At 31.2% G+C, this 14171-nt stretch overlaps 2 protein-coding genes across 3 annotated transcripts; both read left to right on the top strand.

The window, feature by feature from the left end:
* Positions 1 to 5155: 5155 nt before the first annotated feature.
* On the top strand, positions 5156 to 9892 carry LOC105776795 (beta-D-xylosidase 1). The gene is made up of 7 exons (XM_012599707.2): positions 5156 to 5605; positions 6724 to 7002; positions 7456 to 7625; positions 7735 to 7832; positions 7917 to 8264; positions 8356 to 8769; positions 8862 to 9892. The coding sequence occupies exons 1-7, from the start codon at positions 5198 to 5200 to the stop codon at positions 9461 to 9463; spliced, it is 2319 nt and encodes a 772-aa protein (XP_012455161.1). The 5' UTR covers positions 5156 to 5197; the 3' UTR covers positions 9464 to 9892.
* A 2114-nt stretch (positions 9893 to 12006) lies between these two features.
* LOC105778296 (uncharacterized) lies at positions 12007 to 13849 on the top strand. Of its 2 annotated transcripts, XM_012601975.2 has the most exons (7): positions 12008 to 12157; positions 12324 to 12387; positions 13000 to 13062; positions 13137 to 13184; positions 13397 to 13459; positions 13541 to 13603; positions 13669 to 13849. In XM_012601975.2, exons 2-7 carry the CDS (start codon positions 12337 to 12339, stop codon positions 13675 to 13677), a joined length of 297 nt encoding a protein of 98 aa, XP_012457429.1. In that variant the 5' UTR covers positions 12008 to 12157; positions 12324 to 12336; the 3' UTR covers positions 13678 to 13849. The 2 variants fall into 2 exon arrangements, with proteins under 2 accessions (XP_052477752.1, XP_012457429.1); XM_052621792.1 differs by lacking the exon at positions 13541 to 13603 and having other exon boundaries at positions 12007 to 12157.
* The last annotated feature ends 322 nt before the right edge of the window (positions 13850 to 14171 follow it).

Below are 14171 nucleotides of genomic sequence, written 5' to 3'. Positions count from 1 at the left end.
CAAAATAGCAAGCTAACATAATATTATACATGTGATAATATATTTTCACTTAAGATTTATGAAATAATAAAATTTAACATTTGGGTTAATATTAAAATTTGATACTTAGAAAAATATAGATAAAATTAGGATAGAAAAACTAAATCTCCAATATATATATAGTGTAGGAAGCAATAGTAAAACTTAGCCAAAAAAAATCCTAGTACTCGAATCTGACCCGACCATGAACATATATGGTTAACTGTGTTTACAAGAATTAATCATGAAAAACCAACGTGAGCCAAGTAGATTCTTAATTGGTATTATGTCTTTTCACAAATGGTAGGTAATTTGATAAAGTTTTTTTAATTTTTCATTTCTTAAATGTGATTATAGTATTAGAACACATATTCTTCAAACCAATGGGTCCCAAACCAATCAAAAGACTTTCTTAATTCATACTACAACTATCTTATGTTATCTTTATTATCTCATCTGCCAACAACCATATCCATAGATATATGATAAGTCCAAAGAAAGAAAGAAAATAGCTTCCATTCAATTTTTATGAAATTAATTAAGCCTAAATAATTCTCTTTCTCTATGTTTTTATACAATGAGGATTTTGGTAAATAAAGAGATATTAGGAATAGTTGTAATATTTAGTAATTTATATTGTTTAGTTGAGTTGGTACCATGAGTCAATCGAAATTTAATTTAATTAAAAAATGATAAAAAATATTTTTATTTAAAAAGTACCAGATATTTATTATAAGAGCATTTTTATCTTTATATATATATATATATATATATATAATAATTTAAACTCAATATAAATGTAACACCCCAAGCAGGCTTAGGAGTTTTGGCTAAATCAAAGGCGTTACACTGATCATCGAACTGATCTAGTAAAGTCATTCATTTGCTTGAGTTGAATTGTATGAAAATCGCTCTTTTGTTTTTAAGAAAAACATTCATTAATCAAACCGACTTTACTAAATAATCCAATTACAATATTATTAAAGTGAAGTTTTGAGAAAAAGCAGTTAAGGTTTAGAAAGACTTATCAAAACTTTAAGTATTTAGCAAAGCGTGGAAAACATTATTAAGAATAATAGTTTTCTAAACCAATTAGCATGCAATTATCAGAGTATTAACCAAGTAGCATGCTTAAAAATTAATAAGCTAAATAATCCCAAATCACAGTTATAAAAGCAATAAGTAATTAACATTTTACAACTCAATAAATTATTTAAATAAGAGGGTTTGCATGTTTATTATTTCTAACTTTAAACCCTAATTCTAGTGGTTCAACTAATTAATCATACATAATGACTTAAGTTAGATCCCACAACTGATTGAAGACACAAAAACTTAAATTTTTGGATGAAGAATTTGGCAACCACTAAGAGGAGAGGGATGCAATTAGAAACCTTGAAATCTTTGGCTGAGTAATGTGGTTTGGCAATGGAGGAGAAAAGGGGGCGAAATTGAACTTTTAAGAACCCTAATTGCAATGAGGGTTTCGGCAATGAAGAAGAAGAAGAAAGAATTTTGAGAGCTTTTCTTGAAAAAAATTTCTAAATAAAAATTCTAGGTTTCGAAAAGATTGGCTATTTATAAAACTTCTTCCCTAATTGAAAATTGTTTGTTGACACGGACAAAGTAAAGGAAAACCTCTGAAATTATTTCAATATGGGACCTTGGACATATAATAGTTCCGAATTGAATCTCTTTAGAAAGAAGATCTTTTGTCTCATGGAAGCCTACTCCAGTCCCCTTAAAAAACTTTCGTTATTAGGTTAGCCATACACTTCACATGTTTCTAGCGATTCACATGGCATCATCAAACGATACAAGTCTTGGATAAGAATCTACAACGTGCTAGAACGCCCTTGTTGACGATCCTTTACTCCGATAACATCTAGGGTTCCTCGAACAATAGGATATCTCACATTGGGTAAATCCTTAACCTTTCTCCCTCTTACTAAGACTACAGAATGCTCTTGTGAATTTTGGCCAATACCAGGTACATAAGCAATGATTTCAAACTTAGAGGTTAACCAAACTCTGGCAACTTTACGTAAGGCAGAATTTGGTTTTTTGGGAGTGATAGTAGAAAAGTTGACAAATAAGTCACCCTTACTACCGCTCTATAGAACCTTAGAATTATGATTAATTTAAATTATATAGGTTTCCATCCGGGTTGGTTTGAAAATTTTGTACTTTATAGGGGTAAAATAAGAAAATTCTTAACTATTGAAATAGCAGGGTCATTCTCAATATAATTCTTCAATAAACTGTTTCTAAGGTACTTTTTATTTTTATTTTACATAAATGTTTTATAAATTCTTTTCACCACATTTTGAATGTGGCATAGTGTATTGGATATCTTTTGGATAGTTTCTTATAAAATATGTTTTGATATAATTAAAAAATATGCCCTTATTTTTAATACAAATATAATTAATAATTATAAAACACGCCCAGTTTGATATTAAAATGATATTTTAAATTTTTTAAAATTCATAATTTAATTTCAGTCTCTAAACAAACTCGCATGTGATATTGTGGGTGAGGGTATAATTCCAGTCACGAGACTTACTTTTTGTTGTCTTTTGTGCACAAGTAAACTCACGTGTTTGAGAAAATTACCGTCCTCAATGCCAGAAACAACAACAAAAGTTTTACCCTCACTCACTCGCTCTTCTTTTTTTATACAAAATGATATTGTTGTCATTTTCAAATATATTTATTAATTGGAAAACAAATAAATTTATTCCCTTTAGATTTAACAACTTTTGAATTCATGGAGTGAAAAAACTTACAAATAAATATTTTTACCTTTATTTAAACATAATTAAATATTTATTATAAATATAATATTTTTTAGAAATTTTAAAATCTCCAGAAAATCGAGAGAGAAAGAAAATATAATTATTTTAATTCATATTAAATTATGTTTAAGTATAGCTAATATTTATTTATTTATAAATAAAGGCGTCTATGTTTTGTGCCCTGCCAAGCTTCGATTCTAAATCAAAAATAAATTTTATATCAATACTTTTATAATTAAAATTATTTAAATTTAATTCAAGACAGGTTGAAAAATATTTTTCAGGCTTAACTTGATTGGTACAGTACTATTATTTCATCATATTTTTTTTATACAATTCTTAAAATTACTTATAATCCCTTTTTAACCTTTGAGATAGAAAAATAAACAGATTTTTAGTACACTCAATTCATGCATTCCTACATTGATAATAATATTGATACTAACTGAATTAAAATTTAATCAATAATGTTTTATCGAAATAATCATTACAAAATGTCATCAAACTAATAACCAAAATATTAATTGAATCTAAATAAAAATAAATTTAGATAAAACCCAAGTGATAATATACATTAATGGTGTAACTCGAATTAAAATATTTACTGTCACTTGTATATACTAAAATAATAAAATAGAAAAAAAATTGATATGTGATAATAGGATTTTAAAATTTAAAAGGAATCCCTACCAAAATAATCTGGTAGAGGATTTTTTTGTTTTCATTTCACGTATCATATATATATATATATAATAGCATATCCTATTCAATAATTTATCTTTACTTTTAAATAAATCATTTGCATTATTAACCAATTAACAACGAAAATGCAAACAACAATAGCTAATGTTACATATAAAAAGCAAATATTATACAAATATTCATCTAATTATGCTTATATTTTTATTTTGGTCACTCAATTTAAAAAAATTTAATTTAAGTACGAAATATTTTATTCATTCCTATTTTGGTCATTTGGTGACGGAAGTAATGACATGGCATCTTTCTAATGGGTATGCTAACACATTCAGTCATCAATACTTGCATATTCTATTAATTTGATCCTAGTTCTAAATAATTCAATAAATTTAACTCTTCATATTTATAAATCATATCAATTTGATCCTCACATTTTCTAACCAAAACTTTGACAATGAGGCATTCCAAGCCCCCCCCCCAAAAAAAACTTCTCCAATTGTACAAATATAACATATTTTACGAGGCTTCTTGATAATTGAATATATCCAAGGATTTTAGTTTTTGGGTCATTTAAATTTCTACTTTTCTTGTATTTAATGGTTACCCAATTTAATCCATAGCTGAAATATAAGTTATTTGCTGCTGGAAAAACTGAAAAAATATAAATTTTTGGCTGTTAATTGATTTTATTTTGTTTTCTAAATTACCCATAAAGACGAACTACAACTTTAATATTAATTGTTCTGGATTTTATTGAATTAATTAGTACCTACTGTTAGATTTGATGTTTCTTAAGCTTAGTTCTCTGGGTTTGGATGTTCAACGGTGATTTGATTATTTCATTTCTAAGCAATAATATATTTGCATGTGTTATTTATTATAAGTATGTTATAGTTGCACAGTTGAAGAAGATTTTTTTTATTTCTGTTTAGAGTTTTACAAATTTATAAATGTGGAATGCCTCTATTTTAAAAGTTGAAAGCTTTGGTTAGGAAGTTTAAGAATCAAATTGATAGAATTTACAAGTATTGAGGACTAAATGTGTTATTGTACTAGTTAAAAAAATCGCGTCTGAGTGACCAAACCAGAAACAAATACAAAATTTAATATCTAAATTGAAAACTTTTAAATTTAAATGGCTAAAGCAACAACGTGAGCATAATTAATGACAATTTGTACAGTTTACCTTATCTTATATATATGTGTTATGCTAGGAATTTAGGATCTAAAATGAAAAATGGAAAGAAAAAAAAAACACCAATAAAATCGATTCATTTAAAGAGTAGTTTAACGTGACTGATTGGATCAGAAAGATTCTCCTGTCCGTGACCACTCTCTCTTCATTTTAAGGTCACGCCTAAAAATATTTAGTTTTTTTCTTCTTTCCCACTTCGTCTTCTTTTTCAAGCTTTACATTATGATTTTAATGGCTAAAAAAGGCTAATTATATTTCCTCCTTTTTCTCACTTATTTACCGCTCTACACTATTAACTACTATATTCCAAAAACTACGTGTTCATTTCAACTTACTTTCTCATCCATTTTCTCTCACTCACAGTTGCTTTCTTAATGTTTAGCTTTAGCCTCCATGGACGTGGAAACCCAATCACGAATCTCAATTCCCCCTATATATACACCTTTAATCCATTTCCCCAAACCCCACACCAAAAAGCCTCTCAAACATGGCCAAACCCATTCTCTTTCCCCTTCTTTTCATTACGACTGCCGTTTTTCTGGGTTTTTTTATTTCGTCGGCGGAATCTCGTCCGCCATTTGCATGCGATCCTAGGAATGGGTTGACGAGGAGTTTGAAGTTTTGCAGGGCGAATTTGCCGATTCACGTGAGGGCTAGGGACTTGATTGGGAGGTTGACGTTGGCGGAGAAGATCCGGCTGTTGGTTAACAATGCGGCGGCAGTGCCGAGGCTGGGGATTCAAGGGTACGAGTGGTGGTCGGAGGCTCTTCACGGCGTTTCCAATGTTGGTCCGGGAACAAAGTTCGGCGGCGCTTTCCCTGGTGCCACCAGCTTCCCTCAAGTCATCACCTCCGCTGCTTCTTTCAATGAATCACTATGGGAGCAAATCGGACGGGTAATCAGAATAATATTATCTTATGGTGTGGATATATTAAATTTTTGTCAATCTTAAACAGCCTTAGCATTGCATGGATGGAAGGTTTAAACAGGTATAGAGTGAAGTAAAAATATAAAAAATTAATTATATAAAATTTGACTGTTTTATTTGTTTAAAGCCTTGTGAATGGGGTATTGATTTGACCACAAAATTGGTGAAAAGTGTGGGTAAACTCTATGTAAGAATTTCTTACGTGTATGACTCTAGTTACTAATTAATATTTGGTTTCTTAATTGTGTCAACATAAACAGTAACCACATGAAATTTCTATGTCTTCAATATTCTCTCTCCTTGTCTGCTTTTAAATCTTATTATATTAATGAAACATCAAAATCAGTTTATAAGGGAGAATGATCTTTTTGCTCTCCAACTTTTCACCCCTCTTAACATGCAAATCACTCCAATTGGATAGAAAAGTTAGAATTTGTTAACCTTACTAGCGTGGGTATGCCACGTAAGCAATTAAAATTTTTTTTTAAATTAAAGTTATTTTTTTTTACTTTTCTTTAAATAAATTTTGAAAATTTTAAACCTAATCTTCACATGGTAATCTACTTGTATATCACCTATTTTCTATCTATTTTAAGGTGACTTGACAAACAATGCAAGTTTAATGTAAAAAAAAATTAAATAGAGGACTAAAATGATTTTTTTTATAAAGTTGAAGGGCCTTGTCTATAATTAAATATTTAAATACAATTATAAAAAAAAAAAAAACAAATACATTTAACTACTTAAATCAGCCGAACAGTTGGAGTCTCGGAGATTAGCTGATTAGTGACCACACTGGAATATGAACTAATTTACGTATTTATCTTGGCTACGGCGACCATAGGGTTCCACTTCCATTCAATGAAAAAAAATCCATACCTACGTAACTTTTATTTCATTTAAAGATTAATTTAATTGATGCGAGTTAGTATATGATAAAGAAATATGTTATTTAATGTAACTCGAAGAAAAAAACACAAAATTTCACTTATTTACTCCTGTCATGGGAATATGTTGGGAGTATAAAGACCAAATAAATATGTTGTAATTCATAGAATATTAAACTGTTGGGATATGGATTGCAGGTGGTGTCAGATGAAGCAAGAGCAATGTACAATGGAGGAATGGCAGGTTTGACATACTGGAGCCCCAATGTTAACATATTCCGAGACCCACGGTGGGGCCGAGGCCAAGAGACTCCTGGTGAAGACCCTGTTTTAGCCGGCAAATACGCCGCCAACTACGTCCGTGGCCTCCAGAGTCCGACGGGGATCCGCCTTAAGGTCGCTGCCTGCTGCAAACATTACACCGCATATGATCTTGATAATTGGAATGGTGTGGACCGATACCATTTCAATGCCAGGGTAAGAATCCCAAGTTGCCAACTTGTTTTCTACCTTTTGTAAAGCAATTAATAGCTTAAATTATTTGCTGCACAGGTAGCCATTTTAATATTGTTTTTTTCTCTTCAGAATAATTTACTCAACCCGGGAAAATTCCAAAGTTATGGCCAAAACTGACAACTTGCAATGCCCATATCTCTGTTATAGCCTTGAAAATGACTGCTGTATAGCTTTGGACGGATCTTATATATATAGCTGCTAGCTCGATTTAGGCATTGAATCTGGACCAGTCAATTAGCCTAATCTGACCGTCTAAGAAGTTCAATGATTTACTTTGAACACAGGTTTAGCAGTTAGATTAGCTACGAGACTCCTAAAAATAGGGCCGTTGTGATCTCACTTTCAAATACCCTCTTGGGTAAAATAGATCAAGGTTATTTTGGGTCCAAATTTAAGGGTTTTAATTGATTGCAGGTTAGCAAGCAAGACCTGGCTGATACATATGATGTGCCATTCAAGTCTTGTGTGGTGGAAGGGAAAGTTGCAAGTGTAATGTGTTCTTACAATCAAGTTAATGGCAAGCCCACTTGTGCTGACCCTGATCTACTCAAGGGTACAATCCGAGGTCAATGGGGCCTTAGTGGGTGCGTTACTATCAACTTAATAAACATATGAGAAAATATAAGAATATGATATGAATATGGTTTTCTTTTTTGGATTTGGTTTCTAATTGTTAGTGCTTGGATCAACTAGGTATATTGTATCAGATTGTGATTCAGTTGGGGTAATGTATGATACTCAACATTTCACATCTACTCCAGAAGAGTCTGCTGCAGCTGCCATTAAAGCAGGTCAGTACTGAACTTCAGCGTTTGACCCTATTATGAACTGTTGGGATTATTATTGAGCTTGGGCTTGACCATTTGATTCTGCAGGTTTGGATTTGGATTGTGGACCATTTTTGGCAATCCACACAGACCTGGCAGTGAGGAGGGGGCTGTTAGCTGAGGCTGATGTTGACTTGGCTCTAGCCAACACCATAACAATCCAAATGAGACTTGGCATGTTTGATGGCGAGCCATCAGCCCAACCATATGGGAACTTAGGCCCAAGAGACGTGTGCACTCCGGCTCATCAACAACTTGCTCTCGAGGCTGCCAGACAAGGCATAGTTTTGCTAAAGAATTCTGGTTCTCTGCCATTGTCCACTGCACGCCACCGCACTGTTGCTGTTATTGGCCCCAACTCTGATGTCACTGTAACAATGATAGGAAATTATGCAGGTACCAGTCTCATTTTGGATTCATTTGCTTCATTCCCAGTGAAAGCTAAGTTCATGAAAATACGACGGTTCCCTTTGTTTCTTTGATGCAGGAGTGGCATGTGGTTACACGAGTCCATTGCAAGGTATTTCAAGATATGCAAGGACCATTCATCAGGCAGGGTGTTCAGATGTTGCTTGCGACACAAACAATCTGTTTGGAGCAGCGGAGATTGCAGCCCACGAGGCAGATGCAACCGTACTCGTAATGGGGCTCGACCAATCGATAGAAGCAGAATTCAGGGACAGGGTAGGGCTGCTCTTGCCTGGACGCCAGCAAGAGCTTGTTTCCCGAGTGGCTCGAGCTTCTAGAGGTCCAACCGTGCTGGTCTTGATGTCAGGTGGTCCTATCGATGTCTCATTCGCTAAGAATGATCCTCGAGTTAGTGCCATTATATGGGCTGGTTATCCAGGCCAAGCTGGAGGAACGGCAATTGCGGATGTTTTATTCGGAACAACCAATCCAGGTAATCTTTCGGTTTCGGGATTTCATCACATTAAGGACATTTTAAACATCAAACCTCCCACTTTCCAAGCTAATTTTGATGTAAAATAACAGGAGGGAAGCTGCCAATGACATGGTATCCTCAAGATTATGTAGCTAAAGTCCCAATGACAAACATGGGGATAAGGCCATCAAGAGGCTACCCTGGAAGAACCTACAGATTCTATAAAGGTCCAGTAGTGTTCCCTTTCGGACATGGCTTGAGTTATACAAGTTTTAAACACTCTTTAGCCTTAGCTCCAACTGATCTCTCAGTACTTCTTGACACCAATCTTTTTGCCACCAAAAACTACTCAACATTGTCAAGCAATGCTATAAGGGTGAAACATGCCAAATGTGATTTACTCTCCTCCCTTTTTCACATTGACGTTGAAAACACTGGCAATATGGATGGAACTCACACATTGCTTGTGTTCTCCACGCCACCTGCCGGGCAAAAATGGTCTCCGAACAAGCAATTGATAGGTTTTCATAGGGTTCACGTCATCGCCGGGTCTAAACAACGTGTTAAGATCAATATTCATGCCTGCAAGCACCTTAGCGTTGTCGATGAATTCGGTATTCGAAGAATTCCAATGGGTTCACATAGTTTACACATTGGTGATCTCAAGCATTCTATTTCTCTCCAAGCAAATTTGGAGGGCATCAAGGTCTAAATGCTCAACAGAGTCAAAAGAACAATATAAAAAAAAGACCCATACTAATAACAAAGTTAATTTTTATTAATCTTAAGCTTTCTAAAGAAATCTCTCTCAAATAAAATGAGAAAAAAAAGATCAGAAGTTTGGGAGAGTTTGAAATACCACTACACTTCCAAAGGGAAGAAAGTGGTCATAAATTGTTAAAAGTTCTTTAGTAGTGTTTGGATTTTAGTGATTCTTGTAAAATTGGTATTGAGTCCCCAATCTATTTTGTTTACAAAACAAAATTGATTGAAAATTTGAAACAGATTTGGTGAATGAATAATAGGAGCTTGTATTTTTAGGTTTGGGGTTTTATTGCTTGCTTTAAACTTTGTAAAACTTCAGATTCAAAACTCTGAAGAGTTATTGTTCAAAGAAATACATGAGATTTTTAAGGTAAAATTTGCTATATGCTATTTGTCAATGTTGAATTTGTTTATGTATTTCATTACATTGAATTTAGCATTATATATCTTTTAATAAAATAGTGTAATTGATAATATATATAATTTGAATTAATATAATATAAAAAATAAAAATTTAAAGAAATATACAAGACTTAATATAATATTTGGTACTTGAATTGATACATTTTTTTAATTTGGTATCTAAGTTTTTTGTCCAATTTCGCACCTAAACTTGGAATTTTTCTAATTTGGTACCTAAGCGTTTTTTGGTCCAATTTGGTACCTACACTTATCAAATGTAATACAAATTACTCCAATAAACTAATTAATAGTGTTATTTTTATGAGATAATAAAACAATTAATGTATGACGGGCATCTAGCATATGGTATGAAATTTCTTTTTATATTTTAAATGTTGAATTATTTTTAGTTTAATTTAATTTTTAAATTTAACATAATGATTTTTTTTTGGATTTTTAAAACTTTTGTTTTTTTTCTTCAATATCCATTCATTAGGCATAGTTTAAAGCACAAAATTTTTAACTTGGATTTCCTCTAATCCTAATGATATTTTTTTGTGGAATTGAGGGTTTCGTGAAGACCATACCATGCTTTAAGCATGTGGTCTCTCTTGAATCTTTCATGCCATTAACAGTAAAAGTAATCTCAGTCTCAATGAAAAGTAAAATCTGAGCATTTTATTTAGCGAAACAGGAAAAACTTCAAATAAATATAATCATTCTTGCTATTAAATTCCACATCATTTCCACATGTCGGTCATACATTAGCTATTCGTGTCTCCTTATAGAAAAACTAACACCATTAGTGTTTGGGTGTAATTTGTATTTAACATTTGATAAGTTTATGTATCAAATTGGAGGAAAAAAACTATAGGTACAAAATTAGGAAAAAGTGTCAAGTTCAAGTACCAATTTTGACCAAAAAAAGTTTAGGTGCCAAATCAAGAAAAAAAGTGTCATGTTTAAGTATCAAAAAAAAAAAAACCTCAAGTACCAAATTAAAAAAAAAGTGTCAAGTTTAGATACCAAATTTTATATTAAGACTAAATATAAAAATAGTACAATTAAAAAATTAAACTAAATTAATATTTTATTTCTTTAAATTATTATTTTATGCAATCAATAAGGTATCATTTCCATAAAGGTTAATTTATAAAATTACTCAAGTTTGTATAAAATTAAAAATATCAATCTAATTTTAACTTTCATCTCTTTACATTATGAAAATGAGAAAGTTGTTGATAAAACACATGAATTTAAATGGTTGATTTTTACTAATTTGTAGAATATAAATTCTTGAACTATTGATTTCCATTGTAAATCAAGTGTTCAAGTGCTAATTTCAAGGTCAATGAGTTAGTCAGACGATGTGCCTGTGTTACTTAATTGAACTAATTTATTATTTTCATAAAATAATAAGGATTAAATTTTGATAAATTAAAGTGAAAAACTAACTTTTCAATTATCATAAAGTAAAGGGATGAGTTTCAAATTAGAAAAAGAGAATCATTAGTTTTTCAATTTCATTATTTCACCCAATCTCACACGTGTAAAGAAAGAAGAAGGTGTCGGTACAAGTGAGAGTTTCGTATGGGCCATTAGATATTGATAATATTAGCAGTATATACAAACCATAGATCTTTTATAATTACCTAGATTATGAATTAAACAAGGAAAAATATTAAATACATATTTTTTCAATTAATGAAGAATCCAAACATACCTTTCTTCTTTTGATTCGGTGCTTTGTATTGGACAATTTTTTTCTGTCGGTATTGTTGTTTGTACAGAAGGACATGGATCCCTTTCTTTAAAGATTAGGGAGAGATTATACATAATTCTAGACATTGTATCAAGAAGAAAAGATATGATAAAATTCTATAATGAGATTAATGTTAAAAAAAACTTATTTTAATTTTATTATTTTACCCAACCTAAAATATATATGAATTAATTTATTATCATAAAATATGGAGAAGGAAGATAATAAAATTTGAATGTTATATGTAATTATGGGATTAAGTTTTCATTAAGAGTATAAAAGACAAAATTTTACTTAAAAAATTTGAAAAGGAGAGAATTTCTGGTATGAGTAAGATATATAAATATACTCTTATTATTGATATTCTTATCTCACATTCTCACTCAACGCTTCCCTCCTTTCCTTTCTCCTCTTTCTTTCTTTCTTTTTATTTTATTTTTAATCTTTTGCATTATCTCTTTCTTCTTCTTCTCCAAGGTAATGCTAAAGATCCCTCCTCCGTTGCCGACGCCGCAGTTTCTAGTTGTCTTGTTTTTCAATATATATATACAATATGAGCACGTTTGTGTTGCTTTTAAGGATTTTGTTGGGTTTTTATTATCATTATGTTAATAACAATATGATATTTGAATGGTTTTAACAGGAGAAACTTAACAATGGCAGACTGCAAACATGGTGATGAAGAGTTCGACACCCAAGCCAATGAGGTAATAACATCAATACAATACAAATTACTATGAAACATTTTAATTAATAAGCTTAATATTAATATAGTAATAATAAACAAAATGAAAAACAATCTACGCCGTTAATTGTTTCTAAAGCTTTCTTTACTTAATGATTGATTAAGTCCACGTTTGAGGGCTCACATGCAAATGGGTGTAGTCTAACCTAATTTATTTAACTCTAACTCTAAATTGGGATTTTAGTTACCATATTTCTGAAAACAATTTCTTTAATTGCATTTAATTTCCAAAAATGAGACAGAAGATTTTTATTTCCTCTTTTGCGTGATTTATGGTGTTAAAAGTGATTCCATGTGAACAACTTTAGGATAGTAGCTATGTAGGGTCCCTTAAATCAACGGCTATCACGATGGCACGACAAGTTGTATACGTTTGTGATGGGATAGTGGTGAAATAATACTTTGTATTTCTTAGACATTCTTTTTGAAATGTCGGCAGTGTTGGGTTGTACGTACAACAGTAGCCTATTTTTTTTTTAAAAAAAAATTTCTCACTTCAATAAATTCGATCTGTATTTAATATAAGTTTTAGAAAATATATTATTTGTAATTAAAATTACAATATAAAATACAGGAAACAGCAAAGGGCAAAAAATATGGAGGACTGGCGCCAAAGAAGAAACCCTTAATCTCAAAGGTAAATAAATATTTAGATTAAAACAAATTGAATTATGTGATGAACTAACAAAACAATATATTAAATGAATGTAGGACCATGAACGTGCTTTCTTTGATTCAGCAGATTGGGCATTATGCAAGGTAATATTCGGGACATTTTTATAAATCCAATAAATTAGATATTTGTGTAGAGACAAGACAATACTTGATTAACTTGTCTTAACAAATTCATGACATAAAGAAAAGGGGAAACCAGAGGCTCAATCTGCTTTGGGCCCAACACCAAAAGAAACATTATTTGTTGGTTTACCTCACTCCAGTTTCTTATAAATCACAATTTTTGTATTAAACAGCAAGGTGCGGGAGTTAATCAAAAATCAACTGTGGCAATCGAGACTCTCAGACCAAAGCTTCAGGTGTGATATTATACCATATATCACAATTTTATGTTACTGATTGCTTATCATGATTTATAAAATGAAATGTTGTGAGTGTAGAGAACACCGCATCAACAATTACCACCGAGGAGACCTACATGTACATCTGGTCGAGATAACATGGTGAGTTAATCAAAGATGATGTTAGTGTATTTGTTGGAATGAATTAAAGTTTGGGTTTGTTGCAGGGGCAGTAGATTTGATGAATTGGTGTGAGAATTTGATGAAGGTGATGAAAATGGGACGCTTTATATATATATATGTTAATTACTTATCATTTAGTGTTTGTTTGTTGAGGAGATAATCTGAACACTTACCTATTATCATTTATCAATCATTGCTGGCCTTGGAATGTGTTTATCTTCTTAAGTTTATACCCCACTTTGCTTAATCTTTTTGTCCTTTTATACTTTGAAAGTAAATATACAGACGTAATCATTCCGATTTTTTTTTTATTTCGACTCCATCTTATAATTTGATTTTTTATTATTTTAAATCCAATTTTAATTTTAGAACTATTTTATATATTATAATTAGAATTGTTAAACTTTATAATATTTTTACTATTTTTATTATATATTTTTAGTTATTTTTATAAGATTGAGTGGTGGAGGGGCAAACAAAAGCCGCCCACACAATTTTCTTCTCAAACAAATCAGTGAACTCTGTACTTCACCTAGTCTCCAAATTT

The sequence above is a fragment of the Gossypium raimondii genome, chromosome 10 (genome assembly GCF_025698545.1).
Source record: "Gossypium raimondii isolate GPD5lz chromosome 10, ASM2569854v1, whole genome shotgun sequence".
Lineage (NCBI taxonomy): Eukaryota > Viridiplantae > Streptophyta > Magnoliopsida > Malvales > Malvaceae > Gossypium > Gossypium raimondii.
The sequence above is the reverse complement of the archived record's forward strand: the minus strand, read 5'-3'. Positions and strand labels throughout refer to the sequence as shown.

What these genes read in the sequence shown, in the direction of transcription:
- LOC105776795 (XM_012599707.2), top strand. Translation starts at nt 5,198, where the DNA reads ATGGCCAAACCCATTCTCTTTCCCCTTCTTTTCATTACGACTGCCGTT. An exon ending in GATACCATTTCAATGCCAGG is followed by an intron (nt 7,003 to 7,455) that starts GTAAGAATCCCA and finishes AATTGATTGCAG; the next exon opens with GTTAGCAAGCAAGACCTGGC. An exon ending in GGTCAATGGGGCCTTAGTGG is followed by an intron (nt 7,626 to 7,734) that starts GTGCGTTACTAT and finishes TGGATCAACTAG; the next exon opens with GTATATTGTATCAGATTGTG.
- LOC105778296 (XM_012601975.2), top strand. Translation starts at nt 12,337, where the DNA reads ATGGCAGACTGCAAACATGGTGATGAAGAGTTCGACACCCAAGCCAAT. An exon ending in TCGACACCCAAGCCAATGAG is followed by an intron (nt 12,388 to 12,999) that starts GTAATAACATCA and finishes TATAAAATACAG; the next exon opens with GAAACAGCAAAGGGCAAAAA. An exon ending in AGAAACCCTTAATCTCAAAG is followed by an intron (nt 13,063 to 13,136) that starts GTAAATAAATAT and finishes AAATGAATGTAG; the next exon opens with GACCATGAACGTGCTTTCTT.